The sequence below is a fragment of the Mesocricetus auratus genome, unplaced genomic scaffold, assembly GCF_017639785.1.
Source record: "Mesocricetus auratus isolate SY011 unplaced genomic scaffold, BCM_Maur_2.0 Super-Scaffold_100007, whole genome shotgun sequence".
In the NCBI taxonomy this organism is placed as follows: domain Eukaryota; kingdom Metazoa; phylum Chordata; class Mammalia; order Rodentia; family Cricetidae; genus Mesocricetus; species Mesocricetus auratus.
Genome location: NW_024429191.1, coordinates 82,686,862 through 82,699,227, shown reverse-complemented (window position 1 = coordinate 82,699,227; position 12,366 = coordinate 82,686,862). Strand labels below are relative to the sequence as shown.

General features: G+C 39.9%; 1 protein-coding gene and 1 non-coding gene across 7 annotated transcripts in view; one reads left to right on the top strand and one right to left on the bottom strand.

The window, feature by feature from the left end:
• The window catches only part of Tlk2 (tousled like kinase 2), a 97,202-nt gene that overhangs the window by 9,928 nt on the left and 74,908 nt on the right, over positions 1-12,366 (bottom strand). For all 6 annotated transcript variants that reach the window (XM_040749900.1, XM_040749899.1, XM_040749902.1 and 3 more), the window contains 4 exons: positions 11,045-11,136; positions 5,151-5,240; positions 2,183-2,352; positions 934-1,072 (listed from right to left, as the gene is read on the bottom strand). In XM_040749900.1, the coding sequence (XP_040605834.1) occupies positions 934-1,072; positions 2,183-2,352; positions 5,151-5,240; positions 11,045-11,136 (491 nt within the window). The remainder of the gene's footprint in view (positions 1-933; positions 1,073-2,182; positions 2,353-5,150; positions 5,241-11,044; positions 11,137-12,366) is intronic.
• Positions 12,130-12,249, top strand: LOC121141679. Its single transcript, XR_005878643.1, has one exon. It is a non-coding gene; the product is annotated as a U6atac minor spliceosomal RNA (small nuclear RNA).

The window sequence follows — 12,366 nt, the reverse complement described above, 5'->3', positions numbered from 1 at the left end:
CTCACTGCCCACCTAATAGTCACGGGGCTCAGCGAAGGAGAACAGGGTTCCTTCCACACATTCTGAATGGCATGCCCCTTTCACATTGCTTCCTCATAGAGCCCCTTATTCCTAGACAGAATTCTAAACCCAGGGCCTTCCAGAAGAAGCTGGGGTACCATCCTCTCCTGTAGTGCTATGGAGGCTTCTCTGTCACTTAAGGCAGAACGTGGCCTTGTATAACTACCTCAGAAGGGGATAAAACAGTAAAATTACAATCACGAAAGTTACATGCCCCAGGCACAGGCATACTTTGTGGTTCTCACTGTAAAAAGTAACAGTGGAAAAAAAATGGCAGAAATGCTCATAGAACTGTGAAGCAGAGCTAGCTGGAGTAAGGTGACTAGAAGCGTGATAGGACACAATAGGAAGAAGGAGGCGCAAAACCGTCAGGACATGGCTGACAGACACATATGTAATTCTGCCAAACTGTGCTCACTTTTTCATGTGGAGACTTTATGGGATACTATGGATTTCTGTTTTTTCTGTTTGTTTTGGTTCCCATCCAGATTTTTACATCTTCTTAATTCTTGACTTGACAGTTCATTGTCCTAGATGAACAAAAATCCCTCATCCTACTAACACAAGGAGAGGCCTCTACTTGAACTGTAAAGAATTCAGAGTCGTCCTTTTAAACACATAAGCAACCTCATTCTCTGCTGGCTTGTATGACCAGCACTGTGTAAGACACATACATCTTCAAGGACCAGATTACACAAGTACTCGCTAAAGGGTTTTCATGAACAGAAAGAAAATAAATAACAAATTAATGCAAAAAAGGCAGGGTATTTCTGCGTTAGCAGACTACACAGAATTAATTTTTAATTACCAAGGATTCAATCCAACAAAGCCACATACCCACCAGCCAACCTGGCAGACCGCCTGGATACCTACCAGTAAGTACCAGCACCTTGTGACGTCAGCTCCATGCCATCCACTGAATTGTAGCTATCATCATCCATGATCTTGGAAAGACCAAAATCTGTAATTTTTATCTCTCCACATGCTGTACCATTTACTAAAAGGATATTACCTAAAAAGATAAAAATGTTCATGAATAAACTTCATGTAAGAGAAAAGACACACCAGAAAGAAACAAGTGAACTCTAAGTCTTCGGAATCAAGTAATCTAACCGGAAGCAGGGAGAATCCTCGGTGTTCACTGGAAACTTCTATTTTCTAAGAATTGGCCTGTTTAATGTGCCAAAACCTATTCTGGGCACTGGAAATAAAAATGACTTGCCAAAGTAAAATATCACTTATCCAGTTGGGTTTTCAAAAAAAAAGGTGGGAAAATTTCACATGAACTTTAGATGTGCTCTCTGTGCTAGCAGGGTTAGAGCAGCCATGTCAGGGAGGAGGTGGGTGGAGGAGATACAAAGAAAACAGGCTTGGGAACCAAACATGGTGCCACAGCGCCACCTATAGCTCCTATGGCAGGAAATATGGTGACTTCAGTGATTAAAAAAAAATCACCCAGTAGCCATTTTTAAAACAAATTCACTTCATTATAAATGATTTTCCAGTCATGTCAACCATATCAGAACAGAACATAAAGAAGTGAATAGTGAGCTCTTACGTACAGCTACCAGAAGAGCAAGGTAGTCATCAACCCTGCTGCCTAAAGGAGATGATGGAGCTCGGTTCTTATTACCCCATTCCACTTTAGAGTCATCTGCATGCGCACACCAAAAACAGAAAGCCATCAGCTGAAGGTAACAAAAAAGAAGGGATAAAAAGCTCCTTGCTTTTCCTAATGACTATCAAGTTAAATTCAAAAAGGTGAAAAACTGCTGGGACTTAAGGAAGCGAGGTATACGTGTACGTATCAGGGAGACCTGTGACAAAGGAACTGCTTCATAGTGTGAGTAATGGGAACAACAAAATGGAACTTGCCAAAAGAGTTGTTTCTAAATGACATCATGACTTTTCCTGGTTCAGTACACAAAGGCATTGTTTCTCCAGAGAACTTTGTCTAACTCACCCACCCCCCTGCACCCAGCACTGAGCAGTCAGGGCTCCTTTCTTCCCACACCTACCCAGGCATCCTTCTTGGCTCCTGTCAAATTCTGACTCAATAAAGGTACAAGTCACTTAAAGGAGTGAAAATCCATTACTAATGTCTCCTAAAACTTAGCCATACCTGGTTTGAGGTCATAGTGTATGATGGGAGGTTTTATTTCATTTAAGTACTTTAAAGCATTCACAATCTGCATAATAATGGATCGGGCCTCTTTCTCCGACATTAATTTGTGCTGTTTCAGGTAGAAGTCCAGATCATTTCCTTCACAGTATTCTAATACTGTACAAAACCTGAAGACACATAAACCAGCAGTTAGCAATGGAGTAAGGAGCAGATTTAACCTAACCCACTCCCAGCAATGACTCAGGTATTTTGGCACCTGAACCTTTCCTCTGTTCCTTAACAGCCTTCCATTCAGCATCAGCTGCCAGGAGGCTCTCAGGAAGAGAAGAGCTCCCTTTCCTGGAGACAAGCCCCTGTAATCTCCACACTGGCATCAACTGTGCCAAAGTTCACTGTGGCATATCTCTTCTAAGAACACTGAAAAGAACTATATTAGAGCTAGCCACCCCCTTATCACAGGGCCTCCTCTGCATAGCCATACCATGTACTTATTACTATACTGTGACCAGTCACCCCATTGTCCTTGCAAGTGTTTTATATAACCCTGAGTGCTGAGGCCTCAAGAACTGGTTGTATACTGGTATATATACAAAAGACTACACAAATGTGTTGTTATATGGTATGTTCTTTTACTTTCATTTTTGCCAAAACATCACACATACCCCCATTTAAAACTATACACCACTGTTGGCACTACAGGCAATGAATCCATCTTCCAAAGTGTTCAAACTGATATACCATTTGAATATTCCTAAGAGATGAATACTTTTAAAATCACTGTAGGTAAGGCTTATCAGCCAGGACTTAATCAGAACAAAATACACTTGAATACTGAAGCCAGAGGGCTTTACTTCACAGACGGAAGATCTAAGAAGACAACCTGTCCAATAAGGCACTCTAGTGACCAGTTATGGTAGAGAGCTGTTGGCACCCTAAAGCCAGAGGTCACAGGGAAATGGTGTCATGAGTATGCAGGTCATAAGAGAAACTGTGTGCTTACCGTTGGTGGATATGGCTTACTAGCACTGACCCCCTAATGCAGTGGAGGAAGGGAAGCGGTGGGCAGCTATAGACTGGACTTCAAGCAGCACTGCAACTGACTACAAACACACACGTAGGCTCTCAGAACTGAACAGTAAAGTAGGCTTTTTATGAAGCCTGCTAGGCATGCTAATGCACATTCTCCGATCTAAGATGCTGAAATCTGACTCTTACTGCATTCAGTGAGCTGACTTTGCCCACAAACAAGTTAGAACTAAAATCTAACTTTATGTATCTAAACAACTCTCAAAAGATGTTCTAAACAACAATCTGACTTGTTTTTGCTAAGAAATGCAATAGGAAAAACAAGAATAGTATGAAATTACTACCACATTGAAATGTGTATACAATTCAAACCAGGAGATAATTCAAGTCATTAGACTCATTTTCAAAACAGTTTTAGTACTTATATTTCACAGGAAAGTCTATTTAGTATTCAAGGAATCTCTTCAATAAAACAGTACTACCAGCCTGTGGAGACTTGACCAGCGTTCTCACCCTTGACATCTAAGTACATCATTTTTCTGAGCCCTACTCACAACACACAGAGGTATAACTGATGCAAAAGCTCCTTAATGAAAAGGGAAAAGTTTGAGCGAGTAGACGGAACAAGCCATGTTTCCATCGGGAACATGGAGTTTCTTGGGTCTATGTCTATATATGGGCTGGCTGTCTAAGACAGCTGCTGGGGAATAGACCAAAGCTCCTGGACATTGTCTTGGGAGAATGAGGGAACACCTGAAGGACAGATTTAAGGTATCTTACATTCTCCTGACTCAAACAAACAAAGTTTCCAAATTCTGAAATATCCCTAAACCTTGAATAAACCTGAAGGCTCTGTAGCTTACTGGCCTGTATATTGTTACGTACAGGATTATCAAAGAGCACCAAAGGTCTCCTGCAAGTCATCTCATTTTTCTGCTATTCAAAAATCGGTCTACACATCAAGAAGGCTGAACCCTAAGATCTCTCCTGATTCTAAAATCTAAATTCCAACTCTAAAATGCCTATGAACCTGCATTCCAACCTGTAGCACTAGGCTATCTTTACACGTATCACATTAATCCTCCTGTTTTAGGGTAACAAGACACTGTTGTGTCTCTATAGAGGGGCAGAGTTCTCGTCAACTGTTTATACTTGCTGGGCCTGCTAATGGCATGTCAGCACCACCCTGAACCAATTCCTAAGGACTGACTGCTACATTTTCAGGAATTCTGTGAGCTGGTTAGCTAACTATTTGTAAGACTAAGCACAATGTGATAAATCCATGCAACAGAGTGTAATCTGGCTGTAGGAATAGTTGACCTACTGACACACAAATATAAAAGCATGGACCTTAATAAGCCAGCCACCAAGACCACATACTCCATGATTCCACTCATAAAACAGTCTAGAACAGGACATCTAAGGTGACAGAGAGTAGTATCTGTTTAACAGAGGGAAAGTAAAATGGAGAAGTGACAATAAGAAGGTTCAGCTTTCTTCTGAGAATGAAAATGCTCTAAAATGATCTTGAATAATGACTGTGTATATCTATAATACACATGAAAACCCACTCAACTGTGTACTTTACATGGGTGAATCACATGGCATATAAATTAGAATAAAGTTGCCTATTTTTTTAAGTTGGTATTTTAAAATTGGACATAATGGAAGTATTTATGCAAGAGATATTGGCAATCAACCTTATCTCTCTCCCTATAAAGCTAGTTGTAAACTGTTTACTAACCAGTATTCAAGGGCCCTTGTCCTTTAGCCAACAGATGCCTGGCTGACCCAAATTTGAATTATGTATGATTATCTGCCTGTAAATAAATAAATTTAGTTCACTTAGAAAGCATTTCCTGGGCCCAGATTTAAACTCCATTCCACGAGTACTCAATATAACAAGAAAGTAAGGTAAGGGAAAATGGCATAGACTTACGAGTCAGTGTCCAGTGAGAAGTAATCATATAACTTCACTATTCTGGGATGATCCAGTTCTTTGTGAATCCGGTATTCCCTACATGCATGCCTGAGAACAGAATGAAAACATAACAGGAAAGCACTTGGTCTGCTTTTTAGAATTCACTCTGATTTTTTTACCATTTCCTATTTCCACTTGTTCATTTGTTTGTTCCATCTGGTCATCTCATCTAATTACTCTTTCTGCATTCTATTTTCTCTAATGTTTTCTATCTAGTCACTGAGAAGATAGTAGGTGCTCAAATATATCTTAAATGAATGGATGCTAATCTCTTTCAAAACCCTTCTGTGGCAACCACATCTATTTTATGTTAAATCCCAAGTATTAAAAATTACAGTCTTTTCCTCTCTTCTAAAGTAATGCTTCCAGGGGCTGGGTAGATGGCTTACTGGTTAAGTGCTTGCCTGCTTTGCAGGCATGAGGACCAGAGTATTGATTCCAGTACCACATAAAAGCTGTGGGCATGGCAGTCCATTTGCATACCAGCCTCAGAAGACGGACACAGAGAATCACTAGAGCAAGCTGGCAACAACACTATAGATCACAAGTACTGGGTTTGATTGAGACCCTATCTCATAAAATAAGGTGGAAGAGTGATAGAGCATGATTACTGATAACAACTTTGGGTCTCCACATGCACACAGTCATATGCACACTACCCATGTGCACACACAGATATACACACACACAGGCAGGCAAGCACGCACACATATACAAAGGAAAACAAAACAAAACAAGGTACTTCCTACTTGCATATCAATAACCTGGAGGCAAATTAAGCTTGTAAACTACTTGAATTAACTGGTTAAATGATAAATCAACTAACAGTTATTTTGCTTTTGTTTTTAAATTTCACTACTTAAAAATGTACTTGTATATGTACAGACTTTTCAGTATTTACACAGCATTTATGTTTAAGTGCAGTATGTCATTTTATGTATGGTATCTGAAGATTCTGCTATCTGTGGAGGTCCTAGAACATATACTCTGTGCTGTGCGTACTCAGAGATGACCATATTAGTATTTCTGGTTTTGGTTTTCTGAGATAAGGTTTTACTATGTAGCCCTTGCTGTCCTGGAACTCACTATATAGGCCTCAACTTATGGTAATCTTCCTGCCTCTGTCTCCTAAGTACTACAATTATAAGCATGCACCACCACAAGTGGCTTCACTTAAAACAACAGCAAAAACTTTCTGAGGCCACTACATGCTCTACAGATAAAGGTTCTTCCTGCCAAACCTGACAGTCTGTATTCACTCCCTGAGACCCACACGGGAGAAGGAGCAAACTGACTTCCACAAGTTGTGCTTTGACCGCAAGAGTGTTGTAGCACACACACATACCCAAATAAATAATAAATATAATTAAAGAAGCTTTAAAAAGTATCTTTCTGGCCAGGCAGTGGTGCCTTACCAGTAACAAGGACCCACACTCAAAAAAAGCTGGGCGTGGTGGCACTGGTGACCCCAGTGTGGAGAACGCAGAGATGCATGCGAATAGTCTACTTGTTGAGTTGGAGGTCAAATGTTAGACCCTGTCTCAAAAAACCAAGGTGAAGGCTCCTAGGGAACACATGAAGCTATCTTCTAGTCTTCACATGTAGGTTCATACACATGCACATACATCTATACACAAAAGAGCACCCCCACACAGAGTAAGAGAAGTACATGCATGCACAGACAGACCACATACACAAAGAATGCACACACAAGTGTGCACACACACAGAGTATGGTTATATAATATATTTACCAAAAGGTTTTAAAAGTGGCTCTTATTTACAGACAATAACTAGAAACTACTTTAAGTAACTTAGTGCCATTTTAGTTTTTTTTTTTTTTTTTTGGTTTAAGGCAGAAATCAGAAAAGAGAAATTTTCTATAGGATAAATGAAAAAAAAAAAAACAAACCAAAAGAACAAAATAGTGATGGTTTCAGAAGCTGGTATGTTCAGATATCAAAAAGTACACACTAAGCACTTAACTTTAAAAAAATTAAATTTAAATTTAAAAACTGGGGAGATGAGGGAGAAAAAAAGGAACAGAAGCCTCCAAATAATTATAAAAGGTTTTCCCCTAACAGAAACTTTGGGCTTAATTTCAAGATGCTACTTTTGGTTCCACTGTGCTTCTGGTGCACCTTTTCTTCATTATGTCTTTCTATACAGAAATAACAGGCACATACCAAGGCAAAGGAGGATCAGAGGACCTAGCTCCCTGAACTCTGGTTTCCTAATCACACGCAGAAGTATAGAGATGCATTTCTGTGGGAACTGAACACACACAGCCTTGGCTCAAACCCCCCTTTCACCAAAATCGCTCCATTTAGGATTCAATGCAAAATTACCTTTGGTAAATAAAATGTTTATTAAGAAATAAAAAAACAAACTTACAAATCTGCGAACTAAAGAGAACACTGTTCAAATCATTTCTGGTTGAGCATACTTTTAAAAGATAATTATATGCCCCTTTGAGTAACTTTTTCACTTAGCACATATCAAAGCATAGACCAATTTCTTCATAAATGTGCAGAAAACAAAGGAAATGAATGGCAGAGAAAGTTAAGAATGAAAGATAAATGCCATTCAAAGTCTTCATCATCTAAGCCAAGCATGGTAGTGAACTACATGGGCTACTGAATGAGATCCTGTACCTGAGTCCTCACCAACTACAACAACACCTAAAAAAAGCAACCCAACACAGAGCCTGCCATGCTCACAGGTACTGCCTGTCCTTCAGCAAGGCACCACTGATGTCAACCTCCATCTCCCACATGAATGTGCATGTATCCCTGTACATACACACACGTACCATCATCCCAGCTCCACCTCAACCACTCCTAAACTAAACAAACGAAAGAAACCTTGTAATGTGCCGTGTTCATACTGCATGAGTAAAATGTATACCAAGTTTACATTTTGCTTACATAAGAAGGAAAAGAACTGATGTGACAGTGTGCATTTATAATCCTACTTGGGAGGTGGAAGCAGGAGAAGTTGAAGGTCATCCTCAGCTACATATCTAATAAAAGGTCAGCCTCTGCTACACAAGACCCCCATCTCAATCATCCTTCCCCAACTCCAAAAAGGAAGACAGGAATATATCCCAAAATTCAACAAAGTAAGGTTTTATTTTCTTCAAGGGTCTTAAGCCAAAAAAAAAAAAAAAAAAAATCTTACTTCAAACAAAAGTAGGGAATATCTCCTCAATGGAAGAACAATTTTAAAAACCTTACTAGGCAAGGCAGTGTTACCAATACTATAGTATATTTCCTCTTCAGTGTTAATTCAGTGTTAACCTAATGCTAAATTATCAAAGCATTCTTCAGAATCTATTATGCACTTATCTATGTCAAGTTCAGAGATGTTAATGACAACCAATTCATTATTTTTTAAATAGATTTTCTTATTGACCTGGAGTTGTGAATGGTTGTGAGCCACCATGTGGGTGCTAGGGACTGAACAGGTCCTCTGCAAGAGCAACAAGTGCTCTTAACTGATGAGCCATTCCTCCAGCACCAACTTATCATTATTTACGGTGTAAGGTTCAAAGCAAGATTTCCTACCACTAAGGAAAATCAAAGGTGGAGTTGTTGAAGGAAGGAGGAGTCTCTCCCAAGCAACTGGAGGTCATAAGAACACCCCTTCCTCAGTATGTCACCTGAGAATGACCCCTGACAGAGGGCTTCACAGGCATTCTCAGATGCCATTATTTCCCCTGAGGGGGAAACAGTGAGAAGGGACCACACACAGTCCTAGTTAGGAGAGCAAAGTTTAGACAAAGAAGACAGTGTCTGTCGGTCCATCTCGTTCTCCCTGGTTCATATTTATTTATATGTATGAATGAAAGTCTGTGCACTGGGGGTGGGGTGATGCCATGTGTGTGCATCTGTAAAGGTCAGAAGAAAGCATCAGATGCCCTGGAACTGCAGTTACAGTTCGTTGTGAGTCACCTAATGTGGTGCTGGGAATTGAAGTTAGGAGCTCTGGAAGAGCAAGCACTCTTAACCAGAGCCATCTCTCTAGTCCCTCACTCGGTCTAATTTCAGTAGAGTGATGAAAGACAATTAATTGTCTGGGCATGGTAGCACATATCTGTAATCCTACCACTTAGAGGAGACAGAGGCAGGAAAACTGCTTTGAGGCCTCCTTAGTCTATATCATGAGACCTTGTCTCAAAGAAGTAAAACTAATAACCCCCAGGACTCAAACTGCTTGCCAAGGAGGAACTAGGACCTAACTTTAACACACCTCAAAAGGCCAAATGACCTTCTAAAGTCACTCTGGTATCCAATATCACAGTTCTAAAACCTATTATCTGAATTCTATGACTTGCAAAATATGTACAAGTCCCAGAAGAGAAATTATGTTCTTAAGGTTGACGATCATTGGTCCCTAGATCCAACTATTTTACAGTGGCCAATGTACAGGTAAGCTGCACAACAGCCCCCAACGATATCTATAGGGCACCTGTAGAGGTTCATGTCCTGATTCAACACCCTTAACCATTCCCATAAGTCTCAATACAAGGATAATTTTCATTAATAACCAGTCAGAACATGTGGTTTCCTTCTCCGAAGTGTTTCTGGCAGTCACTACTGCATGCCATTCATCCCCGATGTCAAGGGACTGGAATGTACTTTTAATAATGTATCTGGCTCCTCAGGAACATCTGGACTGCAGCTGCTTGTCAAGTGAGCTTGTGCACATAGGGAGTTGTGCACAAGGCCTATATCATCCCTTGTCCTATCTCTGCTTAAAGCATGCTTCACTGATGCAGTGCTCAGTTCTGCTACCAATCAATGTGGAACAGAAAGACTTAGCAGGTTCCTGGTGTACAACAGGTCTAAAGCCAGAGTTACCCCAGTCCAGGCATGAAGAACTGTTTGTTGAGGAAATACTTGATTTTCCTTTTAAGACTTAGAAGTTAACTGAATTTTTTCTTCTCCAAAGTCTTATAACGAAAAACAAAAACAAAACAACACAACAACAAAAAACAAAACAAAAAAAAACAAAAAAAAAAACAAGGCTGTCTCCATAACAGGAAGCATTTGTTACTGTCAAAGGGGCTTGATGTCTCCTTTCAGGGACAGAATCTGTCTCATTCAATACTTGTATCTACCACAAGGAGACAAAACTGCACAGCAGGGAACCTAATAGCAAATTAAGTCTGGAGCTTCCAAAGCAAATGAGCCATGAACTCCAGTGTTTGGAAGCTCAGAAGGGAATATGGCAAAGCTGACATTAGTGGAACAAAGAAATCTGCAGCTACATATGCAGTAACTATTTAATCTAAGGAAACTACCCTTTTAACCCCTCAATCCTAAGAATAGATGAGGACTACCACTTTACTGGCATTCTCAATGAAGGCAACCATAGGAAGAAGCACTAAAATCACAGAATTTTGAGATGAGCAAACAGAGAGGTCAAGGAAAAGAAATAACAGTACGGACAGGCTCAAGTCAAGCATGAGCAACTGAGACTCACCAGGACTCTATCCTTTTAGCCCCACTGTCTCCTCCCAGACCACTGGGCATTCTCACTGAGTTTCTACAGACAAACAATGGTTTCTGGTGCCCTCCTTGTTTATTGAAGTTTTCTTTAGAGACAATAGATGGGGAGTTTAAAGCATAGGCTTCAGATTGAAGGATGGCTGCATTTAAATTTAGTTTCTAATGGTCTCCATTTTCTAACAGTTTTCTCATTGGTAAGATGTGGAGTATATTTCTTTTGCTAGGACAGTTAGGGAGATGAAAGAAAACCAACAACAGTTCATCCAAAGCTTTCACAATGCATGAACCATAGCTATCATCAATGTGTGTGGGGGAAAAAAAACATTTCAGCATCACTTACTTGTGGTAATTCTCCTTTTTCTCATCTCTCCAGTTTTTATTTAACTGGTGAATTTTCACAGCTACATATCTTTGCTCTGTTAGATCAAATGCCTATTAAAAAAAGGAAGAAATTATATTTACATAAATACTAACAAGAATTCACAGGGAATTCACTTGAAGCTTCTATTTAACAAATCAACACACAAAGTCCAAACTACATTATTAAATGAAAGCTGCAGCAAATGACATAGCATGTTTGCTCCAGTGTTGCAACCATCTTCTTGAAACTTGTGATTAGATAATTCAGAAGTCTCCAGACACACTGGCACCGTGGGATTTAGAAGACAAATTCAAGCAAACACCACAAGCAGAAAGCCAAGCCATGCCCTTACACTTCCTCCCAACAATGCTCACTCTGGACATCATCCCTTCTCATCTATGACTTTTCTCACCAAGTGTCTCTCACCCTCCACCAGCCTGGGGAGCTCACATGTGTCAACATTGTCTCCCTACTTTTGAGATCCTGGAACACACACTGATTGCTTCCTATAGAAAACAACCCAGCTGGATATGATCATTGGTATGACCATTTACAAAGTAGCCAACAACGCAGTATGTTGTGTTTACTAAAATAGAAACCGAAACTAAACAAAACCAAAAATTCCAACCTTAAATTTGGTGCCACAGCTATGTACCAAGTAAAAACAAAGTAGCATACAGGCCTAGCATTGGGCAAGCAACGCTTTCTATAAGTTCCCACAAATGCACACACAGACACAGGCAAACAGAGGCGATCACTGTTCTACAGGTTTCCCAATGCTTCTCTAGGAAAGCAATATCCCAACCAGGGTGCTGTTTATCAAACAAGGGACTTGTCATTCAGGCTATATCGAAATCAAGTATATAGTATTAAAAAAAACGAAACATAACAAAAACTGTTTCACAGCAATGAAACAAATGTACTTTTCTCACACTCTAAGGAATATATCATCAAGGCTTTCCTCTAAAAACCACTTCGAGATATTAAAAACTTAGTATGTGAGAGTATTATACTTAACAAAAAGGGTAGAAAAATCTGAACAGAACTCATCTATAAGAGGAATAGTGTTTATGAAAGGAGAGGTTAGCACGGCCCCTTGACAAGGATGGAAAAGCTTCAGGTCTAGTAACAGGCACTGGTCAAGGCACTGCAGTCTATTTTATAGTGGTTAACTACTGTTTTTAAATGTTTGATTTCAAAAGAAAAAAAGACAAATGTTTTCTTGCAAAATGTTACCACACGGGTGATTTGCCTAAGTTGGGTATATAAAATCTTCAACAAGCTAACTATGCCCTCCCTGC